Source organism: Gobio gobio (genome assembly GCF_949357685.1).
Source record: "Gobio gobio genome assembly, chromosome: 2".
Classification (NCBI taxonomy): domain Eukaryota; kingdom Metazoa; phylum Chordata; class Actinopteri; order Cypriniformes; family Gobionidae; genus Gobio; species Gobio gobio.
In genome coordinates this window covers 69,496,586-69,511,936 of record NC_137098.1, presented here as the reverse complement: position 1 = coordinate 69,511,936, position 15,351 = coordinate 69,496,586, and the positions used below count along the sequence as shown (strand labels likewise).

Genomic DNA, 15,351 nt, shown 5'->3' with positions numbered 1-15,351 from the left:
CATTGGGCTTTCCACGCTTTTCCACGCTCCTGTGACTGATGGGCCTTTGGGTAGGCACCATCTGGTTGCTAAGGGAGTGTCCCCAAATTCGTCGTTCCGATGCAGTGCTCGTTCCCTATCTCAGGGAACAAGGGTTATATACATAACCCGAGCAGTTTTCTGTTATAGTAAAGTCTGTTGTCAAGAAGTTTAATCAAGCCAAGTCTTTTGTTTATTGTTTGTTTTGCCAAGTCCTTGTTTTATCTTTTGATTTATGTTAAGATTTATGTTATAATAAACTGCACTTGGGTTCAGCAACTTGTCTCGTCAGTGGACAAATGTTACAACAATATTAGGCTACAGTTTTTTCTGTATTTTTGATTAAATAAATGCAGGCTTGATGAGCATAGGAATCCAAACTTTTCTCACACACACACACACACACACACACACACACACACACACACACACATATATATATATATATATATATATATATATATATATATATAATACATTTTATTTCTAACGCGCTTTTCTTAAAACTAAAAGCGCTACAACCACATACAATAAAGAATAATAACAAAAAAATACAATAAAATAGTCACATTTAGTTACAATAAGCAGCTCTAAAAAGGTGTGTCTTTAAAGACTTCTTAAAACCGTCTAAAGTTGAAGAGTCTCTAATTTCCGGTGGTAGAGCATTCCAAAGACGTGGTGCTGAGACTGAGAATGCTCGACCACCCTTGGAATTTAGATTATGTCGGGGCTGCTGGAGGATGCATGACCTGGAAGAGCGCAAAGAGTGTGGAGAAGTATGAACGGTGACCAAACTGCAGAGATAAGCGGGGGCCGATCCATGAATGGCTTTATATGTTAAAACCAAGGTTTTGAATTCGATACGCGCTTTTATCGGCAGCCAATGCAAATCAAAGAGTACCGGAGAAATATGTTGACGAGTATTTGTGTGTGTCAATAACCGGGCGGCTGAATTTTGTATATATTGTAATTTTTTGATGGACTGATTTGGAAGACCTGAATAGAGCGCATTGCAGTAATCAAGCCTTGATGTAATGAAGGCGTGAATAAGCCTTTCTGCATCTGGTCTCGATAGAAATGGTCGTAATCTAGCGATATTTCTAAGATGGTAAAATGCAGTTTTTGAGACATTTTTAATATGAGCGTCGAACATAAGTTCAGTGTCAAAAGTAACTCCAAGATTGCGCACTTGAAAAGACGGGGTAACAAAGACATTGACAGTAATCAGTTCTGGAATATTTAGTTTAAGGAGAGATGTTGATGTACCGACGAAGAGAAGTTCTGTCATAGCCTGGTTGAGCTTAAGAAAATTCTCATGCATCCAGGATTTTATCTCCTCCAAGCAGTTGCTAAGGGCTTTGACTGCAAGTTTCGATGGTGAAAGAACATAGAAAACAAATGATAAGAATAGAAAATACAAATGTTGAGGTGGATTTTTCCTGTGAAGCTTCTATGGAAATACAATACATGTACAGATCCTCCACTCACATTCAAATGAACATGTTTCCAAAGAATTACAGCAATAATAACCAACAGAGAAAAGATGCGGAAACACGTAAATAAGGAAGAAAAAGAGGAATACACAAATTATGTGATGCACTGAGGGATGAGAGCAGATATAATAATCACGTAGTTTAAAGCTGCAGACAGAAACATCAGACTCAGGACAGAAACACACAACCTCTAAAGTAAGAACAACTCACATGTTCATTCTTCAGACACAATTAGACTTTGAGATGTTAATAATGTCTGAATGATTGTGAATCGAGTTATGCTGCCAAAATGTATTTTATTACATGATCATGTTTTACTCTAAGATGAATTTAATTTTTCAATGTGTTTCTTCCTCAGAAATGGACCAAACTCTATATTTCGTTCTTCTTCTCATTGGTGAGTGTGTTTGTTGTTTTATTTATGCTTTATAGTTTCATCAGGTTTGACCCTGTTATGAAAAGCATTAAATCAAACCCTCTCTTTCACAGCTCTCTGCTCCGTATCTGAATGTGTTCAGCGTCAGTATCACTTTATAAACGTTTCCAAACGCTGCAGAGGTAGAACTACTAAAATCATCAGAGACATTAATCACCCTGCAAACTCTCACTTCACCCTGCTGCCATCTGGTAAGCGCTTCCGTAGCCTGATGGCAAAGACTGAAAGACTCAGAAGGAGTTTCTTCCCCCAGGCCATCAGACTCCTGAACTCAGTCACGTGACTTCACTTCACCCCGCACACGCATAAACATCCAGTTTTTTAACATTAACATCCACATACTGCCATTGCACTGCACTTTACGTTCCTATTGTTACTGCGTGACAACCTGTAATAAACCTGTTTGCACATCATACTCCTGTTTACACATTATACTCCTATTTGCAATTATACCTATTGCTTGCACATTATACTTCTTTATATATATATATATATATATATATATATATATATATATATATATATATATATATATATATATATATATATATTTTATGTTAACCACTTATTTTTAAGTCTACAGTTTATCTCACTTATCATATCCACTTATTTTATATTTTTATTTTTATTTTTATATCCATCCATCCATCCATCCATCTTCTTCCGCTTATCCGGGGCCGGGTCGCGGGGGCAGCAGTCTAAGCAGAGATGCCCAGACTTCCCTCTCCCTAGACACTTCCTCCAGCTCTTCCGGGGGGACACCGAGGCGTTCCAAGGCCAGCCGGGAGACATAGTCCCTCCAGCGTGTCCTTGGTCTTCCCCGGGGCCTCCTCCCGGTTGGACATGCCCGAAACACCTTCCCGGGAAGGCGTTCAGGAGGCATCCGGAACAGATGCCCGAGCCACCTCAGCTGTCCCCTCTCCATGTGGAGGAGCAGCGGCTCTACTCCGAGTTCCTCCCGAGTGACTGAGCTTCTCACCCTATCTCTAAGGGAGCGCCCAGCCACCCTGCGGAGAAAGCTCATTTCGGCCGCCTGTATCCGGGATCTTGTCCTTTCGGTCATGACCCAAAGCTCATGACCATAGGTGAGAGTAGGAACGTAGATTGACCGGTAAATCGAGAGCTTCGCCTTACGGCTTAGCTCTTTCTTCACCACGACAGACCGGTACATCGACCGCATTACTGCAGAAGCTGCACCGATCCGTCTGTCAATCTCCCGTTCCATCCTCCCCTCACTCGTGAACAAGACCCCTAGATACTTGAACTCCTCCACTTGGGGCAGGAACTCTCCACCAACCTGAAGTGGGCAAGCCACCCTTTTCCGACTGAGGACCATGGCCTCGGATTTGGAGGTGCTGATCCCCATCCCAGCCGCTTCACACTCGGCTGCAAACCGTCCCAGTGCATGCTGAAGGTCCTGGTTAGAAGGGGCCAACACGACAACGTCATCCGCAAAGAGCAGTGACGAAACCGTGTGGTCCCCAAACCTGACACCCTCCGGCCCTTGGCTGCGCCTAGAAATTCTGTCCATAAAAATTATGAACAGAACCGGCGACAAAGGGCAGCCCTGCCGGAGTCCAACATGCACCGGGAACAAGTCTGACTTACTGCCGGCAATGCGGACCAAACTCCTGCTTCGGTCATACAGGGACCGGACAGCCCTCAGCAAATTCCCCCAGCACCCTCCACAGGACGCCGCGAGGGACACAGTCGAATGCCTTCTCCAAATCCACAAAACAAATGTGGACTGGTTGGGCAAACTCCCATGAACCCTCCAGCACCCTGTAGAGGGTATAGAGCTGGTCCAGTGTTCCACGACCAGGACGAAAACCACACTGTTCCTCCTGAATCCGAGGTTCCACTATCGGCCGAATTCTCCTCTCCAGTACCCTGGCATAGACTTTCCCGGGGAGGCTGAGAAGTGTGATCCCCCTATAGTTGGAACACACCCTCCGGTCCCCCTTTTTAAAAAGAGGAACCACCACCCCGGTCTGCCATCCCAGAGGCACTGTCCCCGACCGCCACGCGATGCTGCAGAGGCGTGTCAGCCAAGACAGCCCCACAACATCCAGAGACTTGAGGTACTCAGGGCGGATCTCATCCACCCCCGGTGCCTTGCCACCGAGGAGTTTCTTGACCACCTTGGTGACTTCAGCTTGGGTGATGGACGAGTCCTCCTCTGAGCCCCCAGCCTCTGCTTCCTCAATGGAAGACGTGACGGCGGGATTGAGGAGATCCTCGAAGTATTCCTTCCACCGTCCGACAACATCCCCGGTTGAGGTCAACAGCCGCCCATCGCCACTGTAAACAGCGTTTGTAGGGCACTGCTTCCCCCTCCTGAGGCGCCGGACGGTTTGCCAGAATCTCTTCGAGGCCAGCCGATAGTCCTTTTCCATGGCCTCACCGAACTCCTCCCAGGCCCGAGTTTTTGCCTCCACAACCACCCGGGCTGCAGTCCGTTTAGCCTGCCGGTACCTGTCAGCTGCCTCAGGAGTCCCACAAGCCAGCCAGGCCCGATAGGACTCCTTCTTCAGCTTGACGGCATCCCTTACTTCCGGTGTCCACCACCGGGTTCGGGGATTGCCGCCTCGACAGGCACCCGAGACCTTACGGTCACAGCTCCGAGCAGCCGCTTTGACAATGGAGGTGGAGAACATGGTCCACTCGGACTCAATATCTCCAGCCTCCCTCGGGATCTGGTCGAAGCTCTGCCGGAGGCAGGAGTTGAAGATCTCTCTGACAGGAGACTCGGCCAAACGTTCCCAGCAGACCCTCACAGTACGTTTGGGTCTACCGAGTCTATCCAGCTTCCTCCCCCGCCATCGGATCCAACTCACCACCAGGTGGTGATCAGTTGACAGCTCCGCCCCTCTCTTCACCCGAGTGTCCAAGACATACGGCCGCAGGTCAGATGAAACGACCACGAAGTCGATCATTGACCTACGACCTAGGGTGTCCTGGTGCCATGAGCACTGATGGACACCCTTATGCTTGAACATGGTGTTCGTTATGGACAAACTGTAACTAGCACAGAAGTCCAATAACTGAACACCACTCGGGTTCAGATCAGGGGGGCCGTTCCTCCCAATCACGCCCCTCCAGGTTTCACTGTCATTGCCCACGTGGGCGTTGAAGTCCCCCAGTAGAACGACGGAGTCCCCAGTCGGAGCACTCTCCAGCACCCCTCCCAGGGACACCAAGAAGGTCGGGTACTCTGCACTGCTGTTTGGCCCATAGGCACACACAACAGTGAGAGACCTATCCCCGAGCCGAAGCCGCAGGGAAACGACCCTCTCGTTCACCGGGGTAAACTCCAACACATGGCGGCAGAGCTGGGGGGCTATAAGCAAACCCACACCAGCCCGCCGCCTCTCACCATGGGCAACTCCAGAGAGGTGAAGAGTCCATCCCCTCTCGAGAAGTGTGGTTCCAGAGCCCAAGCCGTGCGTGGAGGTGATTCCGACTATCTCTAGTCGGAACCTCTCAACCTCACGCACAAGCTCAGGCTCTTTCCCCGCCAGCGAGGTGACATTCCATGTCCCAAGAGCTAGTTTCCGTGTCCAGGGATCGGGTCGTCTAGGCCCCCGCCTTCGACTGCTGCCCGATTCGCTTTGCACCGGCCCCTTACGGTCCCTCCCGTGAGTGGTGGGCCCACGGGAAGGTGTCCCCACGTCGCTCCTTTGGGCTGAGCCCGGCCGGACCCCGTGGGGGAAGGCCCGGCCACCAGGCGCTCGCATACGAGCCCCAACCCCAGGCCTGGCTCCAGGGTGGGGCCCCGGCTGCGCCATACCGGGCGACGTCACGGTCCTCCTTTTTTTTGGCATCATAAGGGTTTTTGAACTGCTCTTAGTCTGACCCGTCACCTAGGACCTGTTTGCCTTGGGAGACCCTACCAGGGGCATATAGCCCCGGACAACATAGCTCCTAGGGTCATTCGGGTACTCAAACCCCTCCACCACGTTAAGGTGGCAGTTCATGGAGGAGATATTTTTATTTTTATATTTTTATTTTTATCTTATTTCCTATTTTTATCTTTTACTTGATTTATTTATAATTCTACTTAAGTTAATACTTTTTATTCTAATTTTATTCTATTTCTATTTTAATTTCCCCTTGTGTTTCTTGTAACTGTTATTTGCACTGTCCATGGAGCGGACCTGTTTACATTTCACTGCCAGTTGTATATTGTGTATATAACTGTGTATGTGACAAATAAAACTCTTGAACTTGAACTTGTTGAAGAACTGGACTGAAGCTCAGAGATACTGCAGAGAGAATTACACAGATCTGGCCACCGTTGACAACATGAACGAGCTGAACGAGCTGAAGAAGAGTGTGAATGATGGAGGTGTTGTGTTTGTCTGGATTGGGCTGCAGAAGACGGGTGTTGATAAATGGCAGTGGTCTTCAGGTGATCCTGCGCTCGATCTGAACTGGGCATCTAGAGAACCTGATGGCGGAGACGAGTGAGCTGTGATGAGAAATGGACAATGTTATGATTATTCATGTAGTAACAGCATTACTTTCATCTGCAGTTCCTCTAACAACAGTAAGTGCAGCTCCATACAATGACAACAAACATTAATTAATTAAAAGACGAATTTATTGTATTGTATTTAATGTAGTCATAAATATATGGGAGACTGTGCATTTGTTCTCTTTCAACTTATCTTATTTTTTATCTAGAGAAAGAAAAAAAAAATCAGCAAAATATAGGGGAGAGCGGGGTACAACCTAATGCTTTTTGACTTTCTCAGTTTGTGTAAATCCACTTGGGGTTCAGAGTATTTATTGTTTCTCACATTAATTGCACACATGTCTAGTAAAATTATATGGTTTTGATTCATTAATACAGTGTATACTTTTTTCTTGATTTATCCCGAAAGAATGGAAGTGAAATGTGACAACATGTTCCATAGGTGGGGTACATTGTAACATGACCAAATGACAGCTTAAAATGTTACCTGATATAATCAAAAATATATACAAGACAAACTAAAATATTTTTTCAACAAAATACAATTATTAACTTTTTAAAATAAAATAATGGCATATTTTAATCATTAAAAATATACTCATTTTTGAGTTTGACAACAAACACACCGCTAAATACAGCTATACAGCATAGATCAAAACTAGTGGTTATTATTTTTTTTTATCTAGATTAATCTAGATTAAAATGGCTCTTTTGAATTCTGCTGAAGGCATTCAGAATATGTGTGCTCGTAAGTGATCGTTTGTCTTTTTGTAGTTTGAATAATAAATAACTTCTGTCCCTTTAAGACCTGACGCACGCATGGATCCCACTGTTCCTGTGAGCTGGTTACGACTGTGTTTACGTTAAAACCATAGGTTAAAACTCACCAGATGAGCATTGAGACATTTTTGAGTGTATTTGACCATTAATAAGCTGGAAAAAGGAGCTAATTTTTGCACTTGTATGTCAGAGGCGGCTTTATTACGGTATGTGTGTGTGCGCTTCAGATGCGAGCGCGAAATCTGCGGGAATTAGTAGAATTAACGTTATGTGCAACCCGAGCGAAATTCAGACCGGTCACACCAACACTAACAAAAGTCCAGCAGAACACCCATTCGCAATGTTCAGAGGATTAAACGGACTGAATGAGAGGAGGCGGGGAGAGGAGAGCGCAGCTGAGATCGATACTGTATAAAATGAGTATTGTATCGTTTCAGATATTTCAGTATCGATACACAGCGAAATATGGATATTTTTGACAACACTAGTAGGCATACATTACACACAGGTTCGAAGACTCGTTCTCTCGCCCCTACAGTGCAATCCGGCTAGGTATACATCCGCGCTAGAATATCAAGGTGAAAGTCATCATAGCTTGCGTAGTATAGACCCAGCTCCCAACCCAACTTTGAGAATAGATTAACGGCAATATTTTTTTTATCGCCCGATAAGAGTCTCATCGCAGCACGTTAACGCCAATAACGGCCCACCACTATTCAAAACATAATAATTAATCATTTCTGAACATAAACTCTCAGACATTATTCACCCTTTTCTCATGGTTTCTCAAAAGAATTCATAAAAGTATAGAATATAATGGCATATTTCTAATAGGGGCTCATTGTAACGCAGTGTTACAACACACCCCAGCTGCACAACTGGGATGTAAATCTTGGCTCGTGTCTTCTGCTGTTAGATCAGCATTAAAAAACGATCTCAGCTGTTAAATATCAGATATAAGATTACAATAATATCAGATTTGTCTTATTTTAAATAAACACAAAAAACAGAGATGAAAACTAAACTTAAGTAAGAAATTTACTTTTTCTATGGTTAAATAAATGCTCAGTAATATCTTCCAGAGATTTTTAAATTTTGGCGCTATTTTTTCTCTAAATAATGTTGATATGGCAACTAGTAAATACACTAAGTTTCGTCATTCTGGCATGTGTGGAAAGGGTTAAAACATGCGTGTTACAACTAACCCGCGTTAGGTTGTGCCCCGCGCTAATTTATATATTATAAATTCAAATATTTCTGATGCTCCACCGCTGCTCTTATTCACATCCAAACCATAAATCAGTGTAAGAATAATGAACAAACTGACTCTGAATCTTTTTCCATGTGTTTTTCTTAAAGTGAGCACAGGACTCGTCTTTGTCAATCAGATGAAGAACAGGAGAGAAGCTCAGAGTTACTGCAGACAGAATCACATTGATCTGGTCAGTGTGAGGAACCAGAATGAGAGTCAACAGATTCAGAAGTTCATCAATGATAATTCTTTATCCGGATCATATGTCTGGATCGGTCTGTTCAGAGTCAGAGACTCTTGCGAGTGAGTCCCGACGGTTGGGGAGGTTGGCAATTTTATTAGCTGCAACCTGGAAAATAGGTAGTCAGCCTTGATAGGCCTCTGCAATGTTCGGCCCCATGTGTATTGCGGTATATATTGCTCCCCAACGACGTCGGCTTCAAGTAGCAGATCTTCCCAACTAATAACCCTAGTTAGCAGTTGGATGTTAATTTTTGTCAGCCAGCAGAAGAAGCTACTGTCAGCCCAAGGTTATAACAGCCAGTTTTTCACTCCTGCCACCAGGAAGCCGTCCCTGCAGGCCTGCTGTGAGGTGGTAGGTCCATCGGGCCTCCCTGAAGGCAGTCTCCCATTCGCCGGTCGCTGTGTCAGCTAGCATGGGCTGCTAAGCTGTTGATGGGTGGTAGGCCGCACCAGGCCTCCCTGAAGACTCGGCATGAGGTAGCAGGCCTCACCAGGCCTCCCTTGAGGGCGCAGGCTTGGGCTCAGTCACTTGGTGGGTCATGATGAACCGTTGGCAGGTAGTAGGCCTCACCAGGCCTCCCTGAAGGAGGGCTCCTGTTTGCCAGTCGCCGTGCCAGCTAGCACACAAACTGCTACGCTGCTGCTAGGTAGTAGGCTGCACTAGGCCTCCCTGAAGACTGGTCGTAAGGTAGCAGGCCCCGCCGGGCCTCCCTGAAGGGGGGCTCCTGTTTGCCAGTCGCCGTGCCAGCTAGCACACAAACTGCTACGCTGCTGCTAGGTAGTAGGCTGCACTAGGCCTCCCTGAAGACTGGTCGTAAGGTAGCAGGCCCCGCCGGGCCTCCCTGAAGGGGGGCTCCTGTTTGCCAGTCGCCGTGCCAGCTAGCACACAAACTGCTAGGCTGCTGCTAGGTAGTAGGCCGCACTAGGCCTCCCTGAAGACTGGTCGTAAGGTAGCAGGCCCCGCTGGGCCTCCCTGAAGGAGGGCTCCTGTTTGTCAGTCGCCGTGCCAGCTAGCACACAAATTGCTAGGCTGCTGCTGGGTAGTAGGCCACACTAGGCCTCCCTGTAGACTGATTGTAAGGCTGGGCCTCTCTGAGGGCCCGTTATCAAGTTGTAGGCCTTACTAGGCCTATCCAACTCTTAGCATAAGGTAGTAGACCTCACCAGGCCTCCCTGAGGGCATGTTTCTGGGCTCCTGGACCATCAAAATGAGAAACAGTTAACACGAGTCGCCTGCAAGTAGCAGGCTGGGCCTCCCTGCAGGCTCGCTATCAGGTAGTAGGCCTCACTAGGCCTCCCTTGAGGGCGAGTTCCTGAGTTAGGATGCTCGGGTAACTAGCAATGCTTGCTGTCAGGTAGTAGGCCTCTACAAGCCTCCCTAAAAAGCCTGTTATCAGGTGGTAGGCCTCAACAGGCCTCCCCAAGGGTGAGTTCCCGAGTAAGAGGTGCTCGGGCAGCTGGCTTAGTTTGCTACCAGACGGTAGGCCTAAGCACTAAACCTCCCCTAAGGCTCGCTAAACAGGCCCTAAGGGCTTGCTATCAGGTAGTAGGCCTCACAGGCCCTCCCTGAGGATGAGTTCCTGAGTCAGACGCTCAGGCAGTTAGCAAAGCTTGCTATCAGGTAGTAGGCCTTCATTAGGCCTCCCTGAGAAAACGAGTTTCCATTTTTCAGCTACCTTGACAGTCGGCTTCAACTGCGATCAGGTAGTAGGCCTCACTAGGCCTCCATCTAAGCGAGTTCCTGAGCCTGATTTCTCAGGCTTCTCTGGCATATATTCCTATTATACAATGGACCTCACTAGGCCTCCCTAACGGGTCTTTGGTTCTCAGTACGAGGACTGCTAACTGGTGTAACGCTGACAGCCAGTAGTGACTTGCTTTCAGTGATCTGGCCCTTAGCCGGCAGCATCTGGTAAGGTCTTACCCTGGCGCGACTGGTGTCGCTTCTGCTACTTGGTCCCCAAGGAGGGGATTTCTGCCTGCATCCTGGTTTACCTACCGGGCAGCCCCTTTTAAGCTCCCCTCCTTTCGGAGGGTCGTATGTGAGCCGAAGCTGTCTGGGCCTGATCGGGTGGTCGTAGGCCCCTAGGGTGGCCTCCCAATTAGATCAGTTCTTAGGCCAGTCTGGCCTCCTGAGTGTTTCTATCTGATAATAGCTCGGTAGATACTAGGATCGAGCAGGTTAACTCCCCTCGCTGGCAAGGGTAGAAAGCGCTATGCTGAGTACTGCACTCCAGGATTCCCGTCTCTGAGATCCGGTCTGAGGAGGACATTGCCATTCTGCAGTCCCTTTGACTGGATGCCTCTCCAAGAGGCGAGTACCCAGAGGCTCTGTTATCGAACAGACAGGGATGGCCCGGCTGAAGCGCCCGTTAGAAAAAGGGGCACCAAGCTAGGCCTCCTTGGTGGCAGTAGTGGCTGGCTGGGGCCCCCTAGCCACATTCCCTTAAAGGAGCCCCCTTCTTTCGAATGGGTTGGATCCAGGCCTTTGAGCGACCTGGGTAGAACTTCTCTAAGTGTTCGAAGCTTCCTACTCAGGCTTATAGCTTGGGCTATGACCGAAGGGAATGCTGTCACTGACAGCCTCTGTGACCAGAGGGGGGTGGTTCAGGCATTTCAGTTGAATTTGCTTGTTCTGACAGTTGTCACTGCCAGTGGGCATGGACTCCCCTCGGCATGGCGACGTTGGTATTTCGTTCCCCGTAGCGTCAAGCTGACGCAGCGCGAGTTCCCTTTCGAAAGGAAACGTCTCCGGTTACGTATGTAACCTAGGTTCCCTGAGAACAGGGAACCTAAAGCGCACAAAGCGCTGCGTCGCTTTGCCATGCCTCAGGGTTTGCCTGCCAAACAGTCCCTGAAGACGAAGGGTGGTGTCATGTTGGCAGAGGAGCCCTTTTATACTTCCTGGTCGCATCTGGATGACGTCATCGGCTGTTGCCAGTCAGTAGGACTGATGTGATTCGATTGTAGCTCAGACACCTGTCACACCGAGGGCGTTCCCCGTAGCGTCAAGCTGACGCAGAGTCTCGTTCCCTGTTCTCAGGGAACCTAGGTTATATACGTAACCAGAGACGAAATAAATATATATATATATATATATATATATATATATATATATATATATATATATATATATATATATATATATATATATATATATATATATATACTGACAGTATCAATGGTGAAAGAACATGGAAAACAAATGATAAGAATAGAAAATACAAATGTTGAGGTGGATTTTTCCTGTGAAGCTTCTATGGAAATACAATACACGTACAGATCCTCCACTCACATTCAAATTAACATGTTTCCAAAGAATTACAGCAGAGAACAACAATAACCAACAGAGAAAAGATGTGGAAACACATAAATAAGGAAGAAAAATGAAATGCTTTTTTCAGAGAAATAAACAAATGATGTGATGCACTGAGGGAGGAGAGCAGATATAATAATCACGTAGTTTAAAGCTGCAGACAGAAACATCAGACTCAGGACAGAAACACACAACCTCTAAAGTAAGAACAACTCACATGTTCATTCTTCAGACACAATTAGACTTTGAGATATTAATATTGTCTGAATGATTGCTAAAACTTCCAATGTTTTTTTTTTTTTTTTTTACATGATCATGTTTTACTCTAAGATGAGTTTTTCAATGTGTTTCTTCCTCAGAAATGGACCAAACTCTATATTTCGTTCTTCTTCTCATTGGTGAGTGTGTTTGTTGTTTTATTTATGGTTTATAGTTTCATCAGGTTTGACCCTGTTATGAAAAGCATTAAATCAAACCCTCTCTTTCACAGCTCTCTGCTCCGTATCTGAATGTGTTCAGCGTCAGTATCACTTTATAAATGTGAGCAAGACCTGGACTGAAGCTCAGAGATACTGCAGAGAGAATTACACAGATCTGGCCACCGTTGACAACATGAACGACACGAACGAGCTGAAGAAGAGTGTGAATGATGGAGGTCGTCAGTATGTCTGGATTGGGCTGCAGAAGACGGGTGTTGAAAAATGGCAGTGGTCTTCAGGTGAACCTGCGCAAGATCTGAACTGGGGATCTGGACAACCACAAGGCAAAGATGATTGTGGAATGATGCGGAATGGACAGTTTCATGATTTGACTTGTAGTTATGCTAGTCATTTCATCTGCAACAACAGTGAGTGCAGCTATTTAAAATTACATTTACATTTAGTCATTTAGCAGATGCTTTTATCCAAAGCGACTTACAAATGAGGGCAATAGAAGCAGCTAGAGCAGTCCAAGGGCAACAAAATCAACAATATGCAAGTGCTGTAACAATTCTCAGTTAATCTAGCACAGAACAGATATTTTTTTTTTTTTTTTTTTTTTTTATAAATAAATTAGACAGACAGACAATGAATAGAATGATAAGTGCTATTCTCATTACAAGAAATTACAACCGTTCATTTATAGATGCACCATATACCAAATTCCAATGCAATACAAATATATATATATATATATATATATATATATATATATATATATATATATATATATATATATATATATATATATATATATATATATATATATATATATATATATATATTACTTTTTAATTTGATCATGAATATAGAAGAGACTGTGGCTATCTGCCACACCTTCAATGTTGAGTCAGTGGCTATAGAAAGAAAAAATACTTCATTCATCTGTTGTTGTCAATGAGAACCTGCAATTATAGAGCCAATATAGAGAAAAAGCAAGACAGAAAGAGATTGATATTGATATTAAATATACAGCAGTGACTCAACTTGATATTTTCAGCCTTGAGGATCTCAACATAAACCTGTAATTTCTTCAGTATTTTGTAGATTAATTTATTGTAGAAATAATAGTCCATTAACAATCATGCATTGAGATACACTGCAAATATTATTTTTTTGATCTACAGTCCAAGTACTTTTTTCTGGACTAGTTGACTAACACATTTAGCTGCATTGTAACATCATCCTTTGTTTTCTCATGCAGCTCTTTGTGTCTGAATCCAGTATTTCAGAGAGACTGTAAGGAAACATAATGGACAAATAGAAAGTGCTTTAAAATCATCAGAATGTTCACAAATGTTATGTTATATATTTGAAAATAATCCTGAAGATATTGAGAATATTCAGTATATCATCAGCTGTAGAATCAGTCTCTGAATGTTTCTGATGCTCCACCGCTGCTCTTATTCACATCCAAACCATAAATCAGTGTAAGAATAATGAACAAACTGACTCTGAATCTGTTTCCATGCGTTTCTCTTAAAGCGAACACAGGACTCGTCTTTGTCAATCAGACGATGAAGTGGAGAGACGCTCAGAGTTACTGCAGACAGAATCACATTGATCTGGTCAGTGTGAGGAACCAGAATGAGAGTCAACAGATTCAGAAGTTCATCAATGATAGTCACATATCTAATGATGTCTGGATCGGCCTGTTCAGAGACTCATGGCAGTGGTCAGATCAGAGGAACTCCTCATTCAGATACTGGCACCCTACTCAACCTAATAATGCTGGAGAAAACTGTACAGGGATCGAACAGGATGCTCTGAGACAATGGGGTGACTTCCCTTGCAGCGACCGATATCCTTTTGTGTGTCATGAAGGTGAGCAGATCCTCACAGAACACACACAATCCATCCATCAGCTCCAGATATCTTAAAGTTCACGCTACATGTCTGACATGACAGATTCCTCCACAGTGTTTGTTCTGCATGTTGTTTTTGATCAGTCTCTCTCTAGTTTTTGCTTGTGGTTTGTTTTGTGTCCAGATAAATTGATTCTGATAAAAGAGAAGTGGACGTGGTCTGAAGCTCTGAGATACTGCAGAAAGAATCATGTGGATCTGGTCTCGGTTCATTCAGACGAGATGCAGCGTCGTGTGATGAATGTGGTTAAAGGGGCGTCTACTGCGGAGGTGTGGTTGGGTTTACACAACTACTGCATCATGAACATGTGGATCTGGCTGAGCGGAGAGATCGTGTGCTATCAGAACTGGGCTCCAGGGAACGGAACGACACCGGAAAACTGCAGCCTCGAGAAGAGAAAAGGAGCAGTTCAGTCTGGAGGAGATCAGCGCTGGATCAGCCTTCCTGAAAGCCACAAACTCAACTTCATCTGCACAAATTATGAGTGAAAACATGTGAATGTTTGTGTGTTTACCCACATTCACTGTTTTTATTCCTCATTATTTTTCTTATTTACTTTAATCTGTTTGATTTGTTCTTTAGTAATTTCTAAGTGAATCTACTAATTGTGCTTTAAAAGTCTTATTGAAGTTTATTGCTGTGTTAATTATCATGATATAATGTGATCTTATCAAAGTTTTCTGACACTAATGATTACTGTTCTTTAGACGTCTAAAATACTAACACAATATATGTGTGTTTTAAGAATCTCTTTGCATATCTGGTGTGTTTATGTCTTTATGTTTTTCACTAATATTATTTCACTAATATCTGCTTCGGAGCCAATGGTACCTACCTCTTCACTCCAAAAGCCTTCTGAGTTATCGTCAGCTTCTTCGAGACGAGCAGGCTTCCAGTCGGCGTTGGTGTTACAGCGCGTTCCAGCGATCACATACTTCCTGCCTGCTGATTTGTGCAGTGATCTGTATCCAGCTGGTGTGTGTTTCCCTGG

General features: G+C 44.9%; 1 protein-coding gene across 1 annotated transcript; it reads left to right on the top strand.

The window, feature by feature from the left end:
* Positions 1-12,376: 12,376 nt before the first annotated feature.
* Positions 12,377-14,848, top strand: LOC307118627 (C-type mannose receptor 2-like; the record flags this gene model as incomplete). The annotated part of the gene is made up of 4 exons (XM_079804311.1): positions 12,377-12,413; positions 12,506-12,862; positions 13,980-14,318; positions 14,484-14,848. 4 exons carry the CDS (start codon positions 12,377-12,379, stop codon positions 14,846-14,848), a joined length of 1,098 nt encoding a protein of 365 aa, XP_079660437.1.
* Between the last annotated feature and the right edge of the window lie 503 nt (positions 14,849-15,351).